At 42.8% G+C, this 19,573-nt stretch overlaps 2 protein-coding genes and 1 non-coding gene across 9 annotated transcripts in view; 1 reads left to right on the top strand and 2 right to left on the bottom strand.

Moving 5' to 3' along the window:
• LOC139381157 (myocardin-related transcription factor A-like) overlaps window positions 1-16,066 on the bottom strand; it is a 69,433-nt gene extending 53,367 nt beyond the window's left edge. For 5 of the 7 annotated variants that reach the window (XM_071124508.1, XM_071124513.1, XM_071124509.1 and 2 more), the window contains exons 1-4: window positions 15,895-16,053; window positions 15,411-15,462; window positions 14,907-14,974; window positions 148-333 (exon numbers count right to left, since the gene is read on the bottom strand). In XM_071124508.1, the coding sequence (XP_070980609.1) occupies window positions 148-271 (124 nt within the window). In that variant the 5' untranslated portion in view covers window positions 272-333; window positions 14,907-14,974; window positions 15,411-15,462; window positions 15,895-16,053. Of the gene's footprint in view, window positions 1-147; window positions 334-14,906; window positions 14,975-15,410; window positions 15,463-15,894 lie in introns of all 7 variants that reach the window. The other 2 variants (XM_071124510.1, XM_071124511.1) reach the window with 1 other exon arrangement.
• An 83-nt stretch (window positions 16,067-16,149) lies between these two features.
• Window positions 16,150-18,909, top strand: LOC139381158 (threonine aldolase 1). Its single transcript, XM_071124517.1, has 7 exons — window positions 16,150-16,524; window positions 16,849-16,932; window positions 17,179-17,267; window positions 17,361-17,546; window positions 17,722-17,859; window positions 17,995-18,187; window positions 18,322-18,909. Exons 1-7 carry the CDS (start codon window positions 16,245-16,247, stop codon window positions 18,627-18,629), a joined length of 1,278 nt encoding a protein of 425 aa, XP_070980618.1. The 5' UTR covers window positions 16,150-16,244; the 3' UTR covers window positions 18,630-18,909.
• A 240-nt stretch (window positions 18,910-19,149) lies between these two features.
• On the bottom strand, window positions 19,150-19,231 carry trnal-uag (transfer RNA leucine (anticodon UAG)). Its single transcript has one exon. It is a non-coding gene; the product is annotated as a tRNA-Leu (tRNA).
• Window positions 19,232-19,573: the final 342 nt, after the last annotated feature.

The following is a 19,573-nucleotide window of genomic DNA, read 5'->3' as shown; positions in this document are numbered from 1 at the left end:
TCAACACATAGGGCAGTGAATTAAGGAAAATTAAGGAATCAATTCTGAATTTATTTGATGGTATGCTTGTGATACGGTCTGATAGTTGATGAAAGAAGATAATTGTATAGGGGAATAGGGAACATTTTCCCTGGGACACCAACTCACCATTCTTCCTGTCCCGCACAGGCATGTCGTTGGAGGCGGGCTGCAGAGTCATCTCCTGAAGCTCATTAGTCACTGATTCACTCCGCGGGCTAGGTGCGGAGCCAGGTGCTACAGCAACAACCATGATGCCGGTATTTGGCTCCTTCCCATCCTGTGGCTCCAGCGTTGCCAGGGTGACAGAGAGACCTGTGAGAAATAAAACAAAATTTAAAAAGGAGGTTGGTTAGGTTTGTAAATGGTCCTACGCAGAAAATATCATTTCAACGAGGTGGGGAACTCTGGTCCAAGAAACTGCAGGGTATGCAGGCTTTTGTTCCACCCCGGCACCAGAATACTTGATTAAGCTTATCAGCTTTTTTTTCACCTTTATTTAACCAGGTAGGCCAGTTGAGAACAAGTTCACATTTACAACTGCGATCTGGCCAAGATAAAGGAATGCAGTAGGACAAAAACAACAACACAAATAACAGAGTTACACGTGGAATAAACAAACGTACAGTCAATAACACAATAGAAAAAGTCTAAATACAGTGTGTGCAAATGGCGAGAGGTAAGGAAATAAAGAGGCAATAGTAGCGAAGTAATTACAACTTAGCAAATGAACACCGGAGTGATAGATGTGCAAGTAGAAATACTGGTGTGCAAAAGAGCAAAAAAGTAAATAAAAACAATATGGGTATGAGGTAGGTAGATTGGATGGGCTATTTACAGCTGCAGCGATCGGTAAGCTGCTCAGATAGCTGATGCTTAAAGTTAGTGAGGGAGATAAGTCTCCAACTTCAGCGATTTTTGCAATTCGTTCCAGTCATTGGCAGCAGAGAACTGGAAGGAAAGGCAGAAAAAGGAGGTGTTGACTTTGGGGATGACCAGTGAAATATACCTGCTGGAGCGCGTGCTACGGGTGGGTGTTATGGTGACCCGTGAGCTGAGATAAGGCGGAGCTTTACCTAGCAAAGACTTATAGATGACCTGGAGCTAGTGGGTCTGGCGACGAATATGTAGCGAGGGCCAGCTGACGAAAGCATACAGGTCACAGTGGTGGGTAGTATAGGTCGACTGATTAATCGGAAGATTTCAAGTTTTCATAACAAATCAAATCAAATCAAATTTATTTATATAGCCCTTCGTACATCAGCTGATATCTCAAAGTGCTGTACAGAAACCCAGCCTAAAACCCCAAACAGCAAGCAATGCAGGTGTAGAAGCACGGTGGCTAGGAAAAACTCCCTAGAAAGGCCAAAACCTAGGAAGAAACCTAGAGAGGAACCAGGCTATGTGGGGTGGCCAGTCCTCTTCTGGCTGTGCCGGGTGGAGATTATAACAAAACATGGTCAAGATGTTCAAATGTTCATAAATGACCAGCATGGTCGAATAATAATAAGGCAGAACAGTTGAAACTGGAGCAGCAGCACAGTCAGGTGGATTGGGGACAGCAAGGAGTCATAATGTCAGGTATTCCTGGGGCATGGTCCTAGGGCTCAGGTCCTCCGAGAGAGAGAAAGAGAGAATTAGAGAGAGCATATGTGGGATGGCCAGTCCTCTTCTGGCTGTGCCGGGTGGAGATTATAACAGAACATGGCCAAGATGTTCAAATGTACAATCGGAAATCAGTATTTATGGACACCGATTTGACCGATGTTTTATTTTTGACATCATAATTTAATCTTTATTTAACTAGGCAAGCCAGTTAAGAACACATTCTTATTTTCAATGACTGCCTAGGAACGGTGGGTTAACTGCCTTGTTCAGGGGCAGAACGACAGATTTTTACCTTGTCAGCTCGGGGGATCCAATCTGGCAACCTAACAGTTAACTAGTCCAACGCTCTAACCACCTGCCTCTCATTGCACTCCACGAGGAGACTGCCCGTTACGTGAATGCAGAAAGCCAAGGTAAGTTGCTAGCTAGCATTAAACTTATCTTATAAAAACAATCAAACAATCATAATCACTAGTTAAACTAGTAATATTATCAACCATGTGTAGTTATCTAGCGTGTCCTGCGTTGCATATAATCGATGCGGTGTGTATCATTGCTCCAATGTATACCTAGCCATAAACATCAATCCCTTTCTTAAAATCAATACACAGAAGTATATATTTTTAAACCTGCATATTTAGCTAAAAGAAATCCAGGTTAGCAGGCAATATTAACCAGGTGAAATTGTGTCAATTCTCTTGCTTTCATTGCATGCAGAGTCAGTGTATATGCAACAGTTTGGGCCGCCTAATTTGCCAGAATTTTACGTAATTATGACATAACATTGAAGGTTGTGCAATGTAACAGGAATATTTAGACTTATGGATGCCACCCGTTAGATAAAATACGGAATGGTTCTGTATTTCACTGAAATAATAAAAGTCCTGTTTTCGAGATGATAGTTTCCGGATTTGACTATATTAATGATCGAAGGCTCGTATTTCTGTGTGTTATCATGTTATAACTAAGTCAATGATTTGATAGAGCAGTCTGACTGAGCGATGGTAGGCAGCAGCAGGCTCGTAAGCATTCATTCAAACAGCACTTTTGTGCGTTTGCCAGCAGCTGTTTATGACTTCAAGCCTATCAACTCCCGAGATTAGGCTCGTGTAACCGATGTGAAATGGCTAGCTAGTTAGCGGGGTGCGTGCTAATAGCGTTTCAAACGTCACTTGCTCTGAGACTTGGAGTGGTGGTTCCCCTTGCTCTGCAAGGGCGGCGGCTTTTGTGGAGAGATGGGTAACGCTGCTTCGAGGGTGGCTGTTGTTGTTGTGTTCCTGGTTCGAGCCCAGGTAGGAAGAGCGATGAGAGTGACGGAAGCTATACTGTTACACTGGCAATACTAAAGTGCCTATAAGAACATCCAAAGGTATATGAAATACAAATGGCATAGAGAGAAATAGTCCTATAATTCCTATAATAACTACAACCTAAAACTTCTTACCTGGGAATATTGAAGACTCATGTTAAAAGGAACCACCAGCTTTCATATGTTCTCATGTTCTGAGCAAGGAACTTAAACGTTAGCTTTCATACATGGCACATATTGCACTTTTACTTTCTTCTCTAACACTTTGTTTTTGCATTATTTAAACAAAATTGAACACGTTTCATTATTTATTTCAGGCTAAATTGATTTTATTGATGTATTATATTAAGTTAAAATAAGTGTTCATTCAGTATTTTTGTAATTATCATTATTACAAATACATTTAATTGGTATCGGCTTTTTTTAGTCCTCCAATAAATCGGTATCAGCGTTGAAAAATCATAATCGGTCGACCTCCAGTGGGTAGTATATGTGGCTTTGGTGACAAAACGGATGGCACTGTGGTAGACTACATCCAATTTGTTGAGTAGAGTGTTGGAGGCCATCTTGTAAATTACATCGCCGAAGTCAAGGATCGGTAGGATAGTCAGATTTACGAGGGTATGTTTGGCAGCATGAGTGAAGGAGGCTTTGTTGAGAAATAGGAAGCCGATTCAAGATTTAATTTTGGATTGGAGATGCTTAATTTGAGTCTGGAAGGAGAGTTTACAGTCTAGCCAGACACCTAGGTATTTGTAGATGTCCACATTTTATTAGTCAGAACCGTCCAAACTAGTGATGCTTGTCGGGCGGGTGGGTGTGGGCAGCGATCGGTTAAGGAGCATGCATTTAGTTTTACTAGTGTTTAAGAGCAGTTGGAGGCCACGGAAGGAGTGTTGTATGGCGTTGAAGCTCGTCTGGAGGTTTGTTAACACAGTGTCCAAAGAAGGGCCATATGTATACAGAATGGTGTTGTCTGCGTAGAGGTGGATCAGGGAACCACCCGCAGCAAGAGCAACATCATTGATGTATAGAGAGAAGAGAGTCGGCCCGAGAATTGAACCCTGTGGCACCCCATACACTGCCAGAGGTCCGGACAACAGGCCCTCCGATTTGACACACTGAACTCTGTCTGAGAAGTAGTTAGTGAACCAGGTGAGGCAGTCATTTGAGAAACCAAGGCTGTTGAGTCTGCTGATAAGAATACAGTGATTGACAGAATCGAACGCCTTGGCCAGGTCGATGAAGACAGCTGCACAGTACTGTCTTTTATCGATGGCGGTTATGATATCGTTTAGCTTAATATTGGATTTACATTTAGACCACTTAGTTTTACGAGGTGTGTATTTAACCTGGTGTAGGACTAAAATCTGTGGCTGTCCAAGACCAATTTTGCCCACCCTCCCCCATCATGACCAGATCTGTAAAGACTTTGGAGGAAGGTTAGGGTCGATAGGAGAGTAAGCTACATCTATCTGTTACTCAGGGCTGAGAGGTAGAACCCAGAACACTTGTGCAATTATGGAATTCTCAGACACATAAAGAACACCCAACTTAAGAATGCATGGCTGGGTGGCGCAGTGGTTAAGGGTGCCATCAGAGTCCCTGGGTTCGCGCCCAGGCTCTGTCGTAACCGGCCGCGACCGGGAGGTCCGTGGGGCGACGCACAATTGGCCTAGCGTCGTCCGGGTTAGGGAGGGATTGGTTGGTAGGGATCTCCTTGTCTCAACGCGCACCAGCGACTCCTGTGGCGGGCCGAGCGCAGTGCGCGCTAGCCAAGGTTGCCAGGTGCACTGTGTAGCCTCCGACACATTGGTGCGGTTGGCTTCCGGGTTGGATGCGCGCTGTGTTAAGAAGCAGTACGGCTGGTTGGGTTGTGTATCGGAGGACGCATGACATTCAGCCTTCGTCTCTCCCGAGCCCGTACGGGAGTTGTAGCAATGAGACAAGATAGTAGCTACTACAACAATTGGATACCACGAAATTGGGGAGAAAAAGTAATAAAATTCAAAAAAATAAAAAAATAAAGAATGCATGGCTGCAGGCTAAGGATTATAAAGTCAACCATCATGAGGAATTAGCATCTTGCATTTCCCTTGACCTCTGACACTTGTTGAAGTTATGGTTGACTTCAGCGCAGTCTTTATCATTTAGGCTCGTTCCCCTATTGCAGTGGTTCCCAAACGTTTTATAGTCCCGTACCCCTTCAAACATTCAACCCCCCTCTAGCACCAGGGTCAGCGCACTCTCAAATGTTTTTTTATTTTATTTTTTACATCATTGTAAGCCTGCCACACACACACACACACACACATTAAGTATAACCTGTCACAATCTGGTTTGTGGGAAGTTACAATGAGCTCTTATAGGACCAGGGAACAAATAATAGTAATCCATAATTTTGTTCTTTATTTAACCATCTTACATATAAAACCTTTTTTGTTCATCGAAAATTGTGAATACCTCACCACAGGTTAATGAGAAGGGTGTGCTTGAAAGGAAGCACATAACTCTGCAATGTTGGGCTGTATTGGAGAGAGTCTCAGTCTTAAATCATTATCCACACACATTCTGTGCCTGTATTTAGTTTTCATGCTAGTGAAAGAATCCACTCTCACATAGGTACGTGGTTGCAAAGGGCATCAGTGTCCTAACAGCGAGATTTGCAAACGCAGGATCAGGAAATCTGGCAGTGGCTTCTGATTAAATAAAATTTTCACAGAACCGCTTGTTGCAATTTCGATGAGGCTCTCTTGTTCAGATATCGGTAAGTGGACTGGAGGCAGGGCATGAAAGGGATAACGAATCCAGTTGTTTGTGTCATCCGTTTCGGGAAAGTACCTGCGTAATTGCGCACCCAACACACTCAGGTGCTTCGCTATATCACATTTTACATTGTCCGTAAGCTTGAGTTCATTTGCACACAAAAAAAAATCATACAATGATGAAAAGACCTCTGTGTTGTCCTTGTTAATGCAGACAGAGAAGAGCTCTAACTTCTTAATCATAGCCTCAATTTTGTTCCGCACGTTGAATATAGTTGCGGAGAGTCGCAGTAATCCTAGATTCATATCATTCAGGCGAGAAAAAACATCACCCAGATAGGCCAGTCGTGTGAGAAACTCGTCATCAAGTAAGCGGTCAGACAAGTGAAAATGCTCAGTAAAGAAAACTTTAAGCTCTTCTCTCAATAAGAAAAAAACGTGTCAATACTTTGCCACTTGATAACCAGCGCACTTCTGTATGTTGTAAAAGCGTTCAGAAAATACACGAGAGTTCAGGAGTCTTGCTTTAACAAAGTTAACCATTTTCACTGTAGTGTCCAAAACGTCTTTCAAGCTGTCAGGCATTCCCTTGGCAGCAAAAGCCTCTCGGTGGATGCTGCAGTGTACACAAGTGGTGTCGGGAGCAACTGCTCGCAAGCGCTATCATGGCTTTTGCGCCATCAGTACAGATACCAAACCATCTTAACCACTAAAGTCCATTTGATGTCGCAAAGCTGCCCAGTACTGTCCAATATCCTCTCCTGTTGTCCTGGTTTCCAGTGGTTTGCAGAAGAGGATGTCTTCCTTAATTGACCACCCATAAACGTAACAGACATGTGCCAGGTCTGCCAAGTCTGTTGAGTCATCCAGCTGTTATGCATAGAATTCACAAGCATGTATGCGAAGCAGTAATTGTTTCAAAACATCTCCTGCCATGTCACTGATGCGTTGTGAAACAGTGTGTTTGATGAAGAAATTGTCTGTATAGTTTTTTGGACATTTTCCCCCAGCATTGTCCCAGCCATATCTGCGGCAGCAGGAAGAATTAAGTCCTGCACATAAGTATGGGGCTTGCCTGTCCTAGCCACTCGGAAGCTCACCATGTAAGACGCTTCTAGCCCCTTCTTATTAAATGGTATCCGTTGCTTATATACATGTCTTACTACTCGAAAGCCGTCTTAAATCTCGCTCAAAACTATCCTGTGGCTTATTTTTCAAATTGCCATGTTTTGTTTCTAAATGTCTGTGCAAGAGTGAAGGTTTCATTGAGTTGTGAGATAGTAAGAGATAGTAAGAGGTGAGATACTTTCACACATAAACACACTGTGGTTGAGGAAAGGCACTACTCCCAATGTAAGTGATCCACAAATAAATGTAGTTCAGGGTAGCCTCCTAGTGGTTAGAGCGTTGGACTAGTAACCGGAAGGTTGCAAGTTCAAACCCCCGAGCTGACAAGGTACAAATCTGTCGTTCTGCCCCTGAACAGGCAGTTAACCCACTGTTCCTAGGCCGTCATTGAAAATAAGAATTTGTTCTTAACTGACTTGCCTAGTTAAATAAAGGTAAAATAAAAAAATAAAAAATATTTGCGCCTCTTCGATGGTCCAACGTCCCTATCTGTTGTTCGGTGCTTTCCCGGGTAAGGGGGCAGGAGCTCTTTGGCTGCATCAGATTCACAACTGTCAGTGTCCATACTAGCTGGGCTAACAACAAATGTAGAAATACTGATGCTAGCATTGGATGTGCTCGTGGAAGCAGAACAACTTGTGTCGTCGACAGGTGCAGGTGTAGTACTGCTGGTAGAAACAGTACTACCAGTAGAGCTGGTATGTGTCTCTATGGACGCGGGCCTTACTGTTTTAAAACATTGAGTGATGTTCGAGCAAACGGAATGAGCAGCAGCTACGTTTGGCTACATACGGACCGTTAGTGGAATTCCCGCGAGAGAGTAACGGTTAATGTGAACGGATGTTAATTATTTGACTAGGCTACATGTATTTGACATTGTGTTGTTATTTCACGCAATACTAGATGGTTTTATTTTGACAGTGAAACGAGGCTACTCAGGCAAGAAAAAAAATTACCCAAATGTATAGCCCCGAACGAAAATGTAAATGGACTGTTAGAAAATGTCAAGGTGAATCACATTTTTATTTGGCGTATCCCCGACGGCATTGGGCGTAGTTTGGGAATACCTGCCCTTTAGGGTCGCTGGACCTCAAAAAGCACAAGAGAGGATTTACACCCCCCATCTCAGCTTTTGCCAAAAAAAAGTTGTAGTTACAAACAGATAAGATTAGGATTCCTTAAACATTTTGTTCAATTATTTAATCTGAGAAATTAAGCTTATTTATTGTGCCAAAATTGGCTATTTTAATTTATAGGATTCATATAAAATGAAATAAATATAGTACAGAACATCTGATTTGGACTATAATTATTCCTAACAATAAGACATGAGGAATCCAGTAAAATTATCAAAAGCCACCCTCAATCCCACCCTAACAACCAGTATCAGTTCTCTATGTCTGACAAGCAGGATGGAGCTGCGGCATGGCATATTGCTTCTTCATTCTATGTGATGTGACGGCCTACCCCGGGCCAAACCCTAACGACAGTGGGCCAATTGTACGTTGCCCTATGGAACTCCCAAATACGTCTGGAATCGAACCAGGGTCTGTAGTGACGCCTCTTGCGCTGAGCTGCAGTGCCTTAGACCCCTGCGCAACTCGGGAGCCCCGCATGGATCAAAAAATTATCTTCTCAACTTGGGTTAAAAATAAATAAATACAAAAATAAACAATAGCTTTTGCTCATGACAAAATACATTGAATGGTCCTCCTCACAATTCAAGCCAGTCCTCCATTAAAGCAACGCAGTTAGTCATGGGTTGCTGAATTGACATGGAATGACTAAAGCAGCGGCGCACTAAACTAAACATTTGTTTTTTAATTTTCCTGTGGAAAAGCGCTTTCAAGATCAGAAAGACATGTTACAACATCAGACCCCCTTTACCTCTGCTGAAAAAAATCTGAGCAGAAACACTGACCTCTGAATGGTTTACATAAAGACAAAATGATAACACTGCAGGGTCGATTCTGTTTGTTTTCATGTTTGTTTTCTACCCATGGACTGCAGCAAGAAATGCCACTAGAACAAAGCAGGCCTAGCCTGTCAATGAGGTTGTGTTGTCTGAGGATCTCTCTCCTCCCTCCCTCCCTCTCACTCACACACACTTACTTATTTTCACTCTCTCCATCTCTGTGTTAACCTCAGGTTATTGCTGAGATGTTTTTTTGGGGGGGGTTGTCTTGCTCAACCAAGGCTCAACCTACTATCTGTCTCAGTCTCCCTCAATGCCCCTCTCCCCATGTCTGTCTGGGTGTGGCAGCATACAGCACAAGCTGAAAAGATCGCGCCGACAGACATTGCAGCTCTACTTCTAGCTCCTTAGCAACCTTGCAGTATTTAATTTGTGTGTGTTATTTCTTATATTATTAGTTCAGAACGCTTAACATACTGTTTTACTCATTTCATATGTACAGTTGAAATCAGAAGTTTACATACACTTAGGTTGGAGCCAATAAAACGTGTTGTTCAACCACTCCACAAATCTTGAGTTAACAATCTATAGATTTGGCAAATCGGTTAGGACATCTACTTTATGCATGACACAAGTAATTTTTCCAAAAATGGTTTACAGACAGATTATTCACTGTATCACAATTCCAGTGGGTCAGAAGTTTACATACACTAAGTTGACTGTGCCTTTAAACAGCTTAGGCAATTCCAGAAAATGTTGTTATGGCTTTAGAAGCTTCTGATAGGCTAATTGACATCATTTCAGTCAATTGGAGGTGTACCTGTGGATGTATTTCAAGGCCTACCTTCAAACTCAGTGCATCTTTGCTTGACATCATGGGAACATCAAAAGAAATCAGCCAAGACCTCAGAAAATAAATTGTAGACCTCCACAAGTCTGGTTCATCCTTGGGAGTAATTTCCAAACGCCTAAATGGTACCACGTTCATCTGTACAAACAATAGTACGCAAGTATAAACACCATGGGGAGACGCAGCCGTCATACCTCTCAGGAAGTCTCCTAGAGATGAATGTACTTTGGTGCGAAAAGTGTAAATCAATCCCAGAACAACAGCAAAAGGACCTTGTGAAGATGCTGGAGGAAACAGGTACAAAAGTATCTATATCCACAGTAAAACAAGTCCTATATCAACATAACCTGAAAGGCCGCGCAGCAAGGAAGAAGCCACTGCTCCAAAACCGCCATAAAAAGAGCCAGACTACTGTTTGTAACTGCACATGGGGACAAAGATTGTACTTTTTGGAGAAATGTCCTCTGGTCTGATGAAACAAAAATAGAACTGTTCGGCCATAATGACCATTGTTATGTTTGGAGGAAAAAGGGGAAGGCTGGCAAGCCGAAGAACACCATCCCAACCGTGAAGCACGGGGGTGGCAGCATCATGTTATGGGGGTGCTCTGCTGCAGGAGGGACTGGTGCACTTCACAAAATAGATGGCATCATGAGGAAGGAAAATTATGTGGATATTTTTAAGCAACATCTCAAGACATCAGTCTTGAAGTTAAAGCTTAGTCGCAAATGGGTCTTCCAAATGGACAATAACCCCAAGCATACTTCCAAAGTTGTGGCAAAATGGCTTAAGGACAACAAGGTCAAGGTATTGGAGTGGCCATCACAAAGCCCTGTTCTCAATCCTACAGCACATTTATTGGCAGAACTGAAAAAAAATGTGTGCGAGCAAGGAGGCCTACAAACCTGACTCAGTTACACCAGCTCTTGTCAGGAGGAATTGGCCAAAATTCACCCAACTTATTGTGAGAAGCTTGTGGAAGACTACCCAAAACATTTGACCCAAGTTTAACAATTTAAAGGCAATGCTACCAAATACTAATTGAGTGTATGTAAACTTCTGACCCACTGGCAATGTGATGAAAGAAATAAAAGCTGAAATAAATCATTCTCTCTACTATTATTCTGACATTTCACATTCTCAATATAAAAGTGGTGATCCTAACTGACCTAAGACAGGACATTTTTTACTAGGATTAAATGTCAGGAATTGTGAAAAACTGAGTTTAAATGTATTTGGATAAGCTGTATGTAAACTTCCGATATCAACCATAGTCGTGGCCAAAAGTTTTGAAAATGACAAAATATTAATTTTCAAAGTTTGCTGCCTCAGTGTCTTTAGATATTTTTGTCAGCTGTTACTATGGAATACTGAAGTATAATTACAAGCATTTCATAAGTGTCAAAGGCTATTATTGACAATTACATGAAGTTGATGCAAAAAGTCAATATTTGCAGTGTTGACCCTTCTTTTTCAAGACCTCTGCAATCCACCCTGGCATGCTGTCAATTAACTTCTGGGCCACATCCTGACTGATGGCAGCCCATTCTTGCATAATCAATGCTTGGAGTTTGTCAGAATTTGTGGGTTTTTGTTTGTCCACCCACCTCTTGAGGATTGACCACGAGTTCTCAATGGGATTAAGGTCTGGGGAGTTCTGGCCATGGACCCAAAATATCATTGTTTTGTTCCCCGAGCCACTTAGTTATCACTTTTGTCTTATGGCAAGGTGCTCCATCATGCTGGAAAAGGCATTGTTCATCTCCAAACTGTTCCGGGATGGTTGGGAGAAGTTGCTCTCGGAGGATGTGTTGGTACTATTCTTTATTCATGGCTGTGTTCTTAGGCAAAATTGTGAGTGAGCCCACTCCCTTGGCTGAGAAGCAACCGCACACATGAATGGTCTCAGGATGCTTTACTGTTGGCATGACACAGGACTGATGGTAGCACTCACCTTGTCTTCTCCGGACAAGATTTTTTTCCGGATGCCCCAAACAATCGGAAAGGGGATTCATCAGAGAAAATTACTTTACCCCAGTCCTCAGCAGTCCAATCCCTGTACCTTTTGCAAAATATCAGTCTGTCCCTGATGTTTAGCCTGGAGAGAAGTGGCTTCTTGGCTGCCCTTCTTGACACCAGGCCATCCTCCAAAAGTCTTCGCCTCACTGTGCGTGCACTCACACCTGCCTGCTGCCATTCCTGAGCAAGCTCTGTCCTGGTGGTGCCCCGATCCCGCAGCTGAACCAACTTTAGGAGACGTCCTGGTGCTTGCTGGACTTTCTTGGGCACCCTGAAGCCTTCTTCACAACAATTGAACCGCTCTCCTTGAACTTCTTGATGATCCAATAAATGGTTGATTTAGGTGCAATCTTACTGGCAGCAATATCCTTGCCTGTGAAGCCCTTTTTGTGCAAAGCAATGATGACGGCACGTGTTTCCTTGAAGGTAACCATGGCTGACAGAGGAAGAACAATGATTCCAAGCACCACCCTCCTTTTGAAACTTCTAGTCTGTTATTCGAACTCAATCAGCATGACAGAGTGATCTCCAGCCTTGTCCTCGTCAACACTCACACCTGTGTTGAGAGAATCACTGACATGATGTCAGCTGGTCCTTTTGTGGCAGGGCTGAAATGCAGTGGAAATGTTTTTTGAGGATTCAGTTCATTTGCATGGCAAAGAGGGACTTTGCAATTAATTGCAATTCATCTGATCACTCTTCATAACATCCTGGAGTAGATGCAAATTGCCATCATACAAACTGAGGCAGCAGACTTTGTGAAAATGTATATTTGTGTCATTTTTAAAACTTCTGGCCACGACTTTATACTGTATTTGACATTGCTCGTCCTAATATTTACAGTGGGGCAAAAAAGTATTTAGTCAGCCACCAATTGTGCAAGTTCTCCCACTTAATACGATGAGAGGCCTGTAATTTTCATCATAGGTACACTTCAACTATGACAGACAAAATGAGAAAAAAAATCCAGAAAATCACATTGTAGGATTTTTAATGAATTTATTTGCAAATTATGGTGTAAAATAAGTATTTATTCAATAACAAAAGTTTCTCAATACTTTGTTATATACCCTTTTGATACCCTAATTGAGGCTATCATGAACGAGATCTTTGACTAGCAGAAACAGCTTCAAAAAGTCAGTGAAACAGGTCAACTTAGAGAGAATTACATTTAACCCTTTAGTGACATGTGGGAGAAAAAGACAGTCCATTGAAAGACTCATATTGTAGGCCACTTTTTCGAAGCATGGGGTGATGTCACAATGCAGTAGTAAAAAAGGCAAAAGGTCTCCTGCAGGGACGGGGGCTGGGATTCAAAAAATAAATATAGCACAAAACCCATCACGACAAGAGAGACACCACTACATAAAGAGACCTAAAACAACAACATTGCATGGCGGCAACACAGCATGGTATCAACGCCACATGAGAACAACATGGCAGCAGTACAACATAGTACAAACATTATTGGGCACAGACAACTGCACGAAGGCAAGAAGGTAGAGACAACAATCATCACACAAAGCAGCCACAACTGTCAGTAAGAGTGTCCATGATTGAGTCTTTGAATGAAGAGATAAAACTGTCCAGTTTGAGTGTTTTTTGCAGCTCGTTCCAGTCGCTAGCTGCAGCGAACTGGAATTATATTTAACTATATTATTTTTTGCCGATATATCGTATAGTTTTGACAATATCATCTTTGCGCTAGTTGGCTGTACCTGCACTGAAACTCCAGTATTTTTCCTTCATAGCTCGTTCTGCATCAATTTTTTAATTAGGGAGCCACATTTTTTTCAGCACTTTTATTTCCATGACTGATCAAAATTTGTTTTCTCATGGCTCTCTCGTCTCTCTGCAGTAGACATATGGTGAGCAATATGTTTGGACCATAGAACTGCAATAGAATCACTGTATTGAATCTCAATGCATATAGAAAAGTGAGAATTGCAATACATATCACAGCAGCACCTAAGTGTCATGATAATATTGTTTTGTGAGGTCCCTGGCAATTCCTAGCCCTATGCAGAAGTAGAACCAGTGGAGGAAAAAGTACCCAATTATCATACTTGAGTAAAAGTATAGATACTTGAATTACTTTCTATTAAGGTAAGTTAGTCACCCAGTAAAATACTACTTTAGTAAAAGTCTAAAATTATTTGGCTTTAAAAATACTTAAGTATCAAAAGCAGAAGTAAAAGTATAAATACATTTTAAAAATCCCTTATATTAAGAAAAGCAGACAGCACCATTTTCTTATTTTTTTAATTTACGGATAGCCAGGGGCACACTTAAACAAATAAGTGCGTGAATTTCACAATTTTCCTGTCCTGCTAATCATTCAAAATGTACTTTCGGGTGTCAGGGAAAATGTATGGAGAAAAAAAGTACAATATTTTCTATAGGAATGTAGTGAAGTAAAAGTAGTCCAAAATATAAATAGTAAAATTAAGTGCAGATACCGAAAAATATACTTAAGTAGTACTTTAAAAGTATTTTTACTTAAGTAATTTGGTGGATGATATCATAATGCAGCAAAACACAATAAATGTCACAATGCAATGCATCACAATGTAAGTCAAGAACTCAACATTCTTGAGTGTGGATGAGGTCATAGTGCAGGAGTAGAACTTGAATAATGTTACAATGCAAGATATGGTATGGAGTCACAATAGAACACATCACAATCAATTCAATAGGTGGCGTAATGTCATAATAACAATGTACTATCAGAACATAGTCAAGTTTTGGAGGTGAACGCAATGTCACCATGTTGTTGATCACAATCCTTGACACCCAAACATCAATATCAGGTTTTCGTATTATACATCACAAAAATATATATGATCTGGATCTCTGATGGTTGTTTTGGCATTGCCAGCATCTCTCCTGTATGAGGGTTATTGTTGAAACATGTAGTGCATTGTGCTAACATAATGGCATTGGGAAGGGACGGTTCTCTGGCATTCCTCCAACTGCACGCCTACACTACTCTGTGCAGATCTGTGCTCATCACGTTCACAAAGTAACACAGCAGGCATGCCTCCCACCTGGCTGGAATGTGGGTTTTGCATCTTAGAAGTGCAAAACAGCTACTAATGAATAGGAACACTGACTGTTAGCAACCTTCATCTGTCACCAGTTTGTCTCAGGAGAAATGCACAGTGATGATGTATTATAGCTATATCTATAAGTTACATTTATCAATGGAAGATAAATAGAGATCTAGCTAAGCTCTGTTCTGGCAACAGGAAATTAGTGATGTGACTGGATGTTTAACAGGAAATGTGAGCTTACCTGTTCCTCTAAATACTCGAAATCAAATGAGAGGGTTTTTCCATTTCAGCACACAGTTGGGATGAGTGCTGAAGGAGAGGAAGGGAAAGAGTGTCTTTAGTCCAAGCACATTGCTACAGTTAGGCCTACTCTTCATCAATAATTTGTTCCATCCCCATCTTGATGCATATCATCATTCATGACATGAATACAAACTATTATTACACGGTCCTGGTCAGCTATCTAGCTATTTATGTATGTGTGTATGTAGATGTATGGTGCAACATGATGGCCTGATAACTTAGTTAAAACGTCGGTATCAAGGGCAATGTCTATGATTAGACAACCAAATCCACAGTTAGCTATTGCGCTAACCACGGATGTCACGACAGTTGTCATCGGCTCATGTGGCAGCTAGCTAGCAAATAACGTAGCTAATGTTACACAATACCCTTTGACAACAATACAATAGCTAACGTTAGCTATCTAGCATACTAGCTAGTTAGTTACGCAGTGGGAGCTCACCTGAATGGTCCAACGCAGAACTATTGAATAACGAAATCCAATACTTCCACAGCTGCAAACAGAAAATGGTTTTATGTGAATATATCGACAGTAAAGATAGCTAGACAAGTCCACCTACCCGCTCCAGACAGTTAGCTACAATAAATAGTTAGCTTAGCATCTGATGCTAGCAGCTACCTGTCAGTCTAGTCACGCGGTGGAGCCTGTGGCTTTCAACCAAATTGCAAGGTATATTTCTCTGTGTCGTGAATGTATTATTTAAATGAATGCGTGTTCTCGTTAGCTACTTATCATTTTAGTTATTAATGTTGTTAACGAGGTTACACGGCTTTGGCTTTAGTGGTGCACCACTTCGACTCACAAAGGAAACTTTGACCGGAAAACCCTCTTCTAAGCTAGAAATGCACATCCGTAATTCCTTATAGTTAGCAACAACTTGAAGTATCAAAGCTATATTACAACAAAGTATAAAATATATACTCACATCTAACCACACGACTGGATGAGATGTTAACTGCTTGGGGAATAATATAGACTAATGTATGGCATTTGCTTTCTGGCATTGTTTTTGCATGAAGAGAAGTTGAATTCATAAACATTAAACCCAGGGTTGGATCATGGCAATGAACTCTTTCTGTGTTGTGGGCTGGTGGAGTAAAATACATGTTCTGTGGCGCCACCTTCTGGGATATTTCTGATCTTTTTCCATTACTCTGGCCTGGCAGCCACACGGGAGATCGAATCAATGATTGTCGAATACAACGATCCAAAGTTCACAGCTAAAACAATGGATGAGTGAACTGGTTTTCTGCGGTGCTCAAAACGACAGCAAACATGTTTTTAAAAACGTTAAAGATTCCGGCCCGTGCCTTGTTGCAGTGTGTAAACCGGGGTGTCATCTCACCAAAACATCGCGTGGGGCTTGGACGAGGACCCTCTCGACTCTACTACGAGACCGCTAAACCAGTGGACCCTTCCCTGTCCGGGGCATCCTCTGCCCGGACAGTGGACCTCCGTAGCGACACCGTGACCAAGCCTGGAGCGGCCATGCGTCAGGCCATGGCAGAGGCCGAGGTTGGGGACGATGTATTCGGGGAGGATCCAACAGTAAATGGTCAGATAAATTAGATGATGTATGAGTTTTGGCAAGCATATGGAGTTGCTTAACTGATTTGTAAGAAGGTGCTCATCATTATGACCTGATTATTTTATACTTATCTTTCACCGATCAAAGTTCTGGCCGATTAATAAAAGTATGTAAAACAGTGTAATAAGCATTTTGTAGGGAAGTGCATGGGTTGCACACACTGCATAATTCATTAGTGTGGTACTGTGATCTGATTGCACTGACTTGGACCTGTTTGTATTCTTTTATGATGCATCCTTTCCATTTTTATGAACCTGATTTAATTTGGCAAATTTGGGTGGGCATGTACAGAGCTCCAGAAGATGGCTGCAGAGGTGTTTGGGATGGAGGCAGCTCTCTATGTCCCATCTGGAACCATGGCAAACCTCATAGCAGGTGAGAGAAATAACTAGCTGTGTGTGTGTGTGTGTGTGTGTGTGTGTGTGTGTGTGTGTGTGTGTGTGTGTGTGTGTGTGTGTGTGTGTGTGTGTGTGTGTGTGTGTGTGTGTGTGTGTGTGTTGGTGAGAGGAGACTGGATCTGCAATGGGTTTACATCTGATCTTTCTACATAGCTGTGCAGAAGGTGGATCAACATAGTAGTAATTGTGTAATAGTTTTTGGGTGTGTTTATGTGTTGTCCAGTAATGGTGCACTGCAGGGAGAGAGGAGACGAGATGATCGTTGGAGATCTGTCACACCTCCACATCTACGAGCAGGGAGGGAGTGCTCAGGTAGAGTGAACACGCACCGATTACACACACAGCCACTGCACACATAAACTTAAAGTGCACACTAAAAACACGTGACTGTAATGTGTGTGTCAGCTGGCTGGTGTCCACTCCACCACGGTGACCAATCTACCTGACGGGACCTTTGACCTGGATCAGCTGGAGTCCAAGATTCGCCATGGTTACCCCGACGCCCACTACCCCCGCTCACGCCTGGTGTGTGTGGAGAACACACACAACATACAGGGAGGCCGCGTGCTGCCCCTACCCTTCCTGCAGGAGGTGTGTGTGTGTGTGTGTGTGTGTGTGTGTGTGTGTGTGTGTGTGTGTGTGTGTGTGTGTGTGTGTGTGTGTGTGTGTGTGTGTGTGTGTGTGTGTATCCCTCAGGTGAGTGCTCGAGAGTCTAGCAGAAAGGTATGGTGTTGTAACTCTGCTTTGTTGTGTGTCTCTCCCTCAGGTAAAGGTGCTAGCAGACAGATATGGTCTGGCTGTACACATGGACGGAGCAAGAATGATGAATGCAGCCATTGCCCAGAAAGTTGCCCCATCTACAATCCTACAAAACACACACACCGTCAGCGTCTGCCTGTCCAAGGTCAGTACACATATACACACACACACCATCAGCTGGAATTATGTATTTGTGAGATAGACACTGTGTGTTACCTGCTATGTGTTACCTGCTGTGTGATCCTGCGTATGATCCTGCGTATGATCCTGTGTGTTGCAGGGTCTGGGTGCTCCAGTGGGCACCATGCTGGCTGGCCCTCAGGGCTTCATTTCCAGGGCGGTGCGTTGTCGTAAAGCCCTGGGCGGAGGGCTGCGCCAGGTGGGAATTCTGGCAGCTGCTGGCAAGCTGGCATTGGGGGACATGATCAACAGGCTGGAGGAAGACCACCGTCATGCCAGGACCTTCGCACAGGGTGGGCACACAAACACACAAATGTACACCTGCAAGACACACACGTGGACGTTTCTATTTCATCATATATTCTTGACCACTCTGTCACAACCTCTGTGTGTGTGTGTGTGTGTGTGTGTGTGTGTGTGTGTGTAGCTCTGTTGGAGTGCGACCCTCCTCTCTACGAGGTCGACATGGCTGCTGTAGAAACCAACATCCTGCGGTTTCGTCTGCGGGACGCCTCGTTGACCCCAACAGAGTTCTGTGCTCTGATGGCTGCGGTGGGGGAAGGCGAGCAGGCCGCTATGGGGCAGGGGGTACGGGTACTCATGTTCCCCCACATTGGAGACTCTGTCAGGGCCGTCTGGCATCTGGGCATCTCACTGGAGGACACTCAGCTGGCCATCCAAAAGCTGCAGTTTGTGGCCAGGCAACACTCTCAGCATAGGCTCAAAGCCCAATGAAGCCTCGCATAGATTTAACCCCAACTTGGCGAGCTGCTGGTTGGGCCCCTGATCATTAATCTCTCATTTAGAGGGATTCACTTGAAGCACTTTGTAAAGAGTTGATTTTTAATTTGGATTATTTTATGAATAATATGTATATTAATCATAACAGCTTTTCATGAACTTAAATACAAGTACTATACTTTATTTGGGGAATATGTTTCTTATACAGACGTATTTCTTAGAGGTAAGTCTTTCTAACTAAGAAACTAATAAATTATGGGATTGTCAACAAGCAGCTGCCCTCAGTGTTCTCATTTAAATGTAATGACTATGAAACGCCACAAGATGTCAGTACAGGTCTTTGTCATGGCCGTTCTACCACGAAATGGGTGCGTCATGTACTACTATCACCAGTCTATGCAGCAGTCCAGAGACTTTTCACATATGTTGTAGTTCACCTGGAGTACCAAAATAATATAACTCGTAATACATTGTTCGACCTGGTTGAGAAAGAAAAAACAACATTAAAATATTCTGGCAGCGGTGGGATTCGAACCCACGCCATCGAAATGACTGGAGCCTAAATCCAGCGCCTTAGACCACTCGGCCACGCTACCGTCATAATTTATGATTCAAACCAAAGAGAATTTGTATACAACATAGCTATAAACAGACCATAATCATTAGTTCAAAAGTAAAACAATAGAAAAACAATAAACACAGCAAAACAATAAACGAGAGTTTCTATTGGAGACGACCCGAAACATCGTCCGCTATCGGTGACAAATGCGTGTGTGAGGTCTCTGTTGAAATGGTACTCACACTCCTTCCTGTTGGGAGGAATAATGAACAGATTCCACTGCAGGGAGCTAGTGTGCACCGAGACCTCGCTAGCGGGTTGGGGGGCAGTGAGCGGACGCAGGAGCCCCCATGGAGTGGCAAGCACATCAATGTGCTGG

The sequence above is a fragment of the Oncorhynchus clarkii genome, chromosome 23 (assembly GCF_045791955.1).
Source record: "Oncorhynchus clarkii lewisi isolate Uvic-CL-2024 chromosome 23, UVic_Ocla_1.0, whole genome shotgun sequence".
NCBI lineage: Eukaryota > Metazoa > Chordata > Actinopteri > Salmoniformes > Salmonidae > Oncorhynchus > Oncorhynchus clarkii.
Note: the sequence above shows the minus strand (reverse complement) of the source record. Positions and strands in the feature narration are given on the sequence as shown.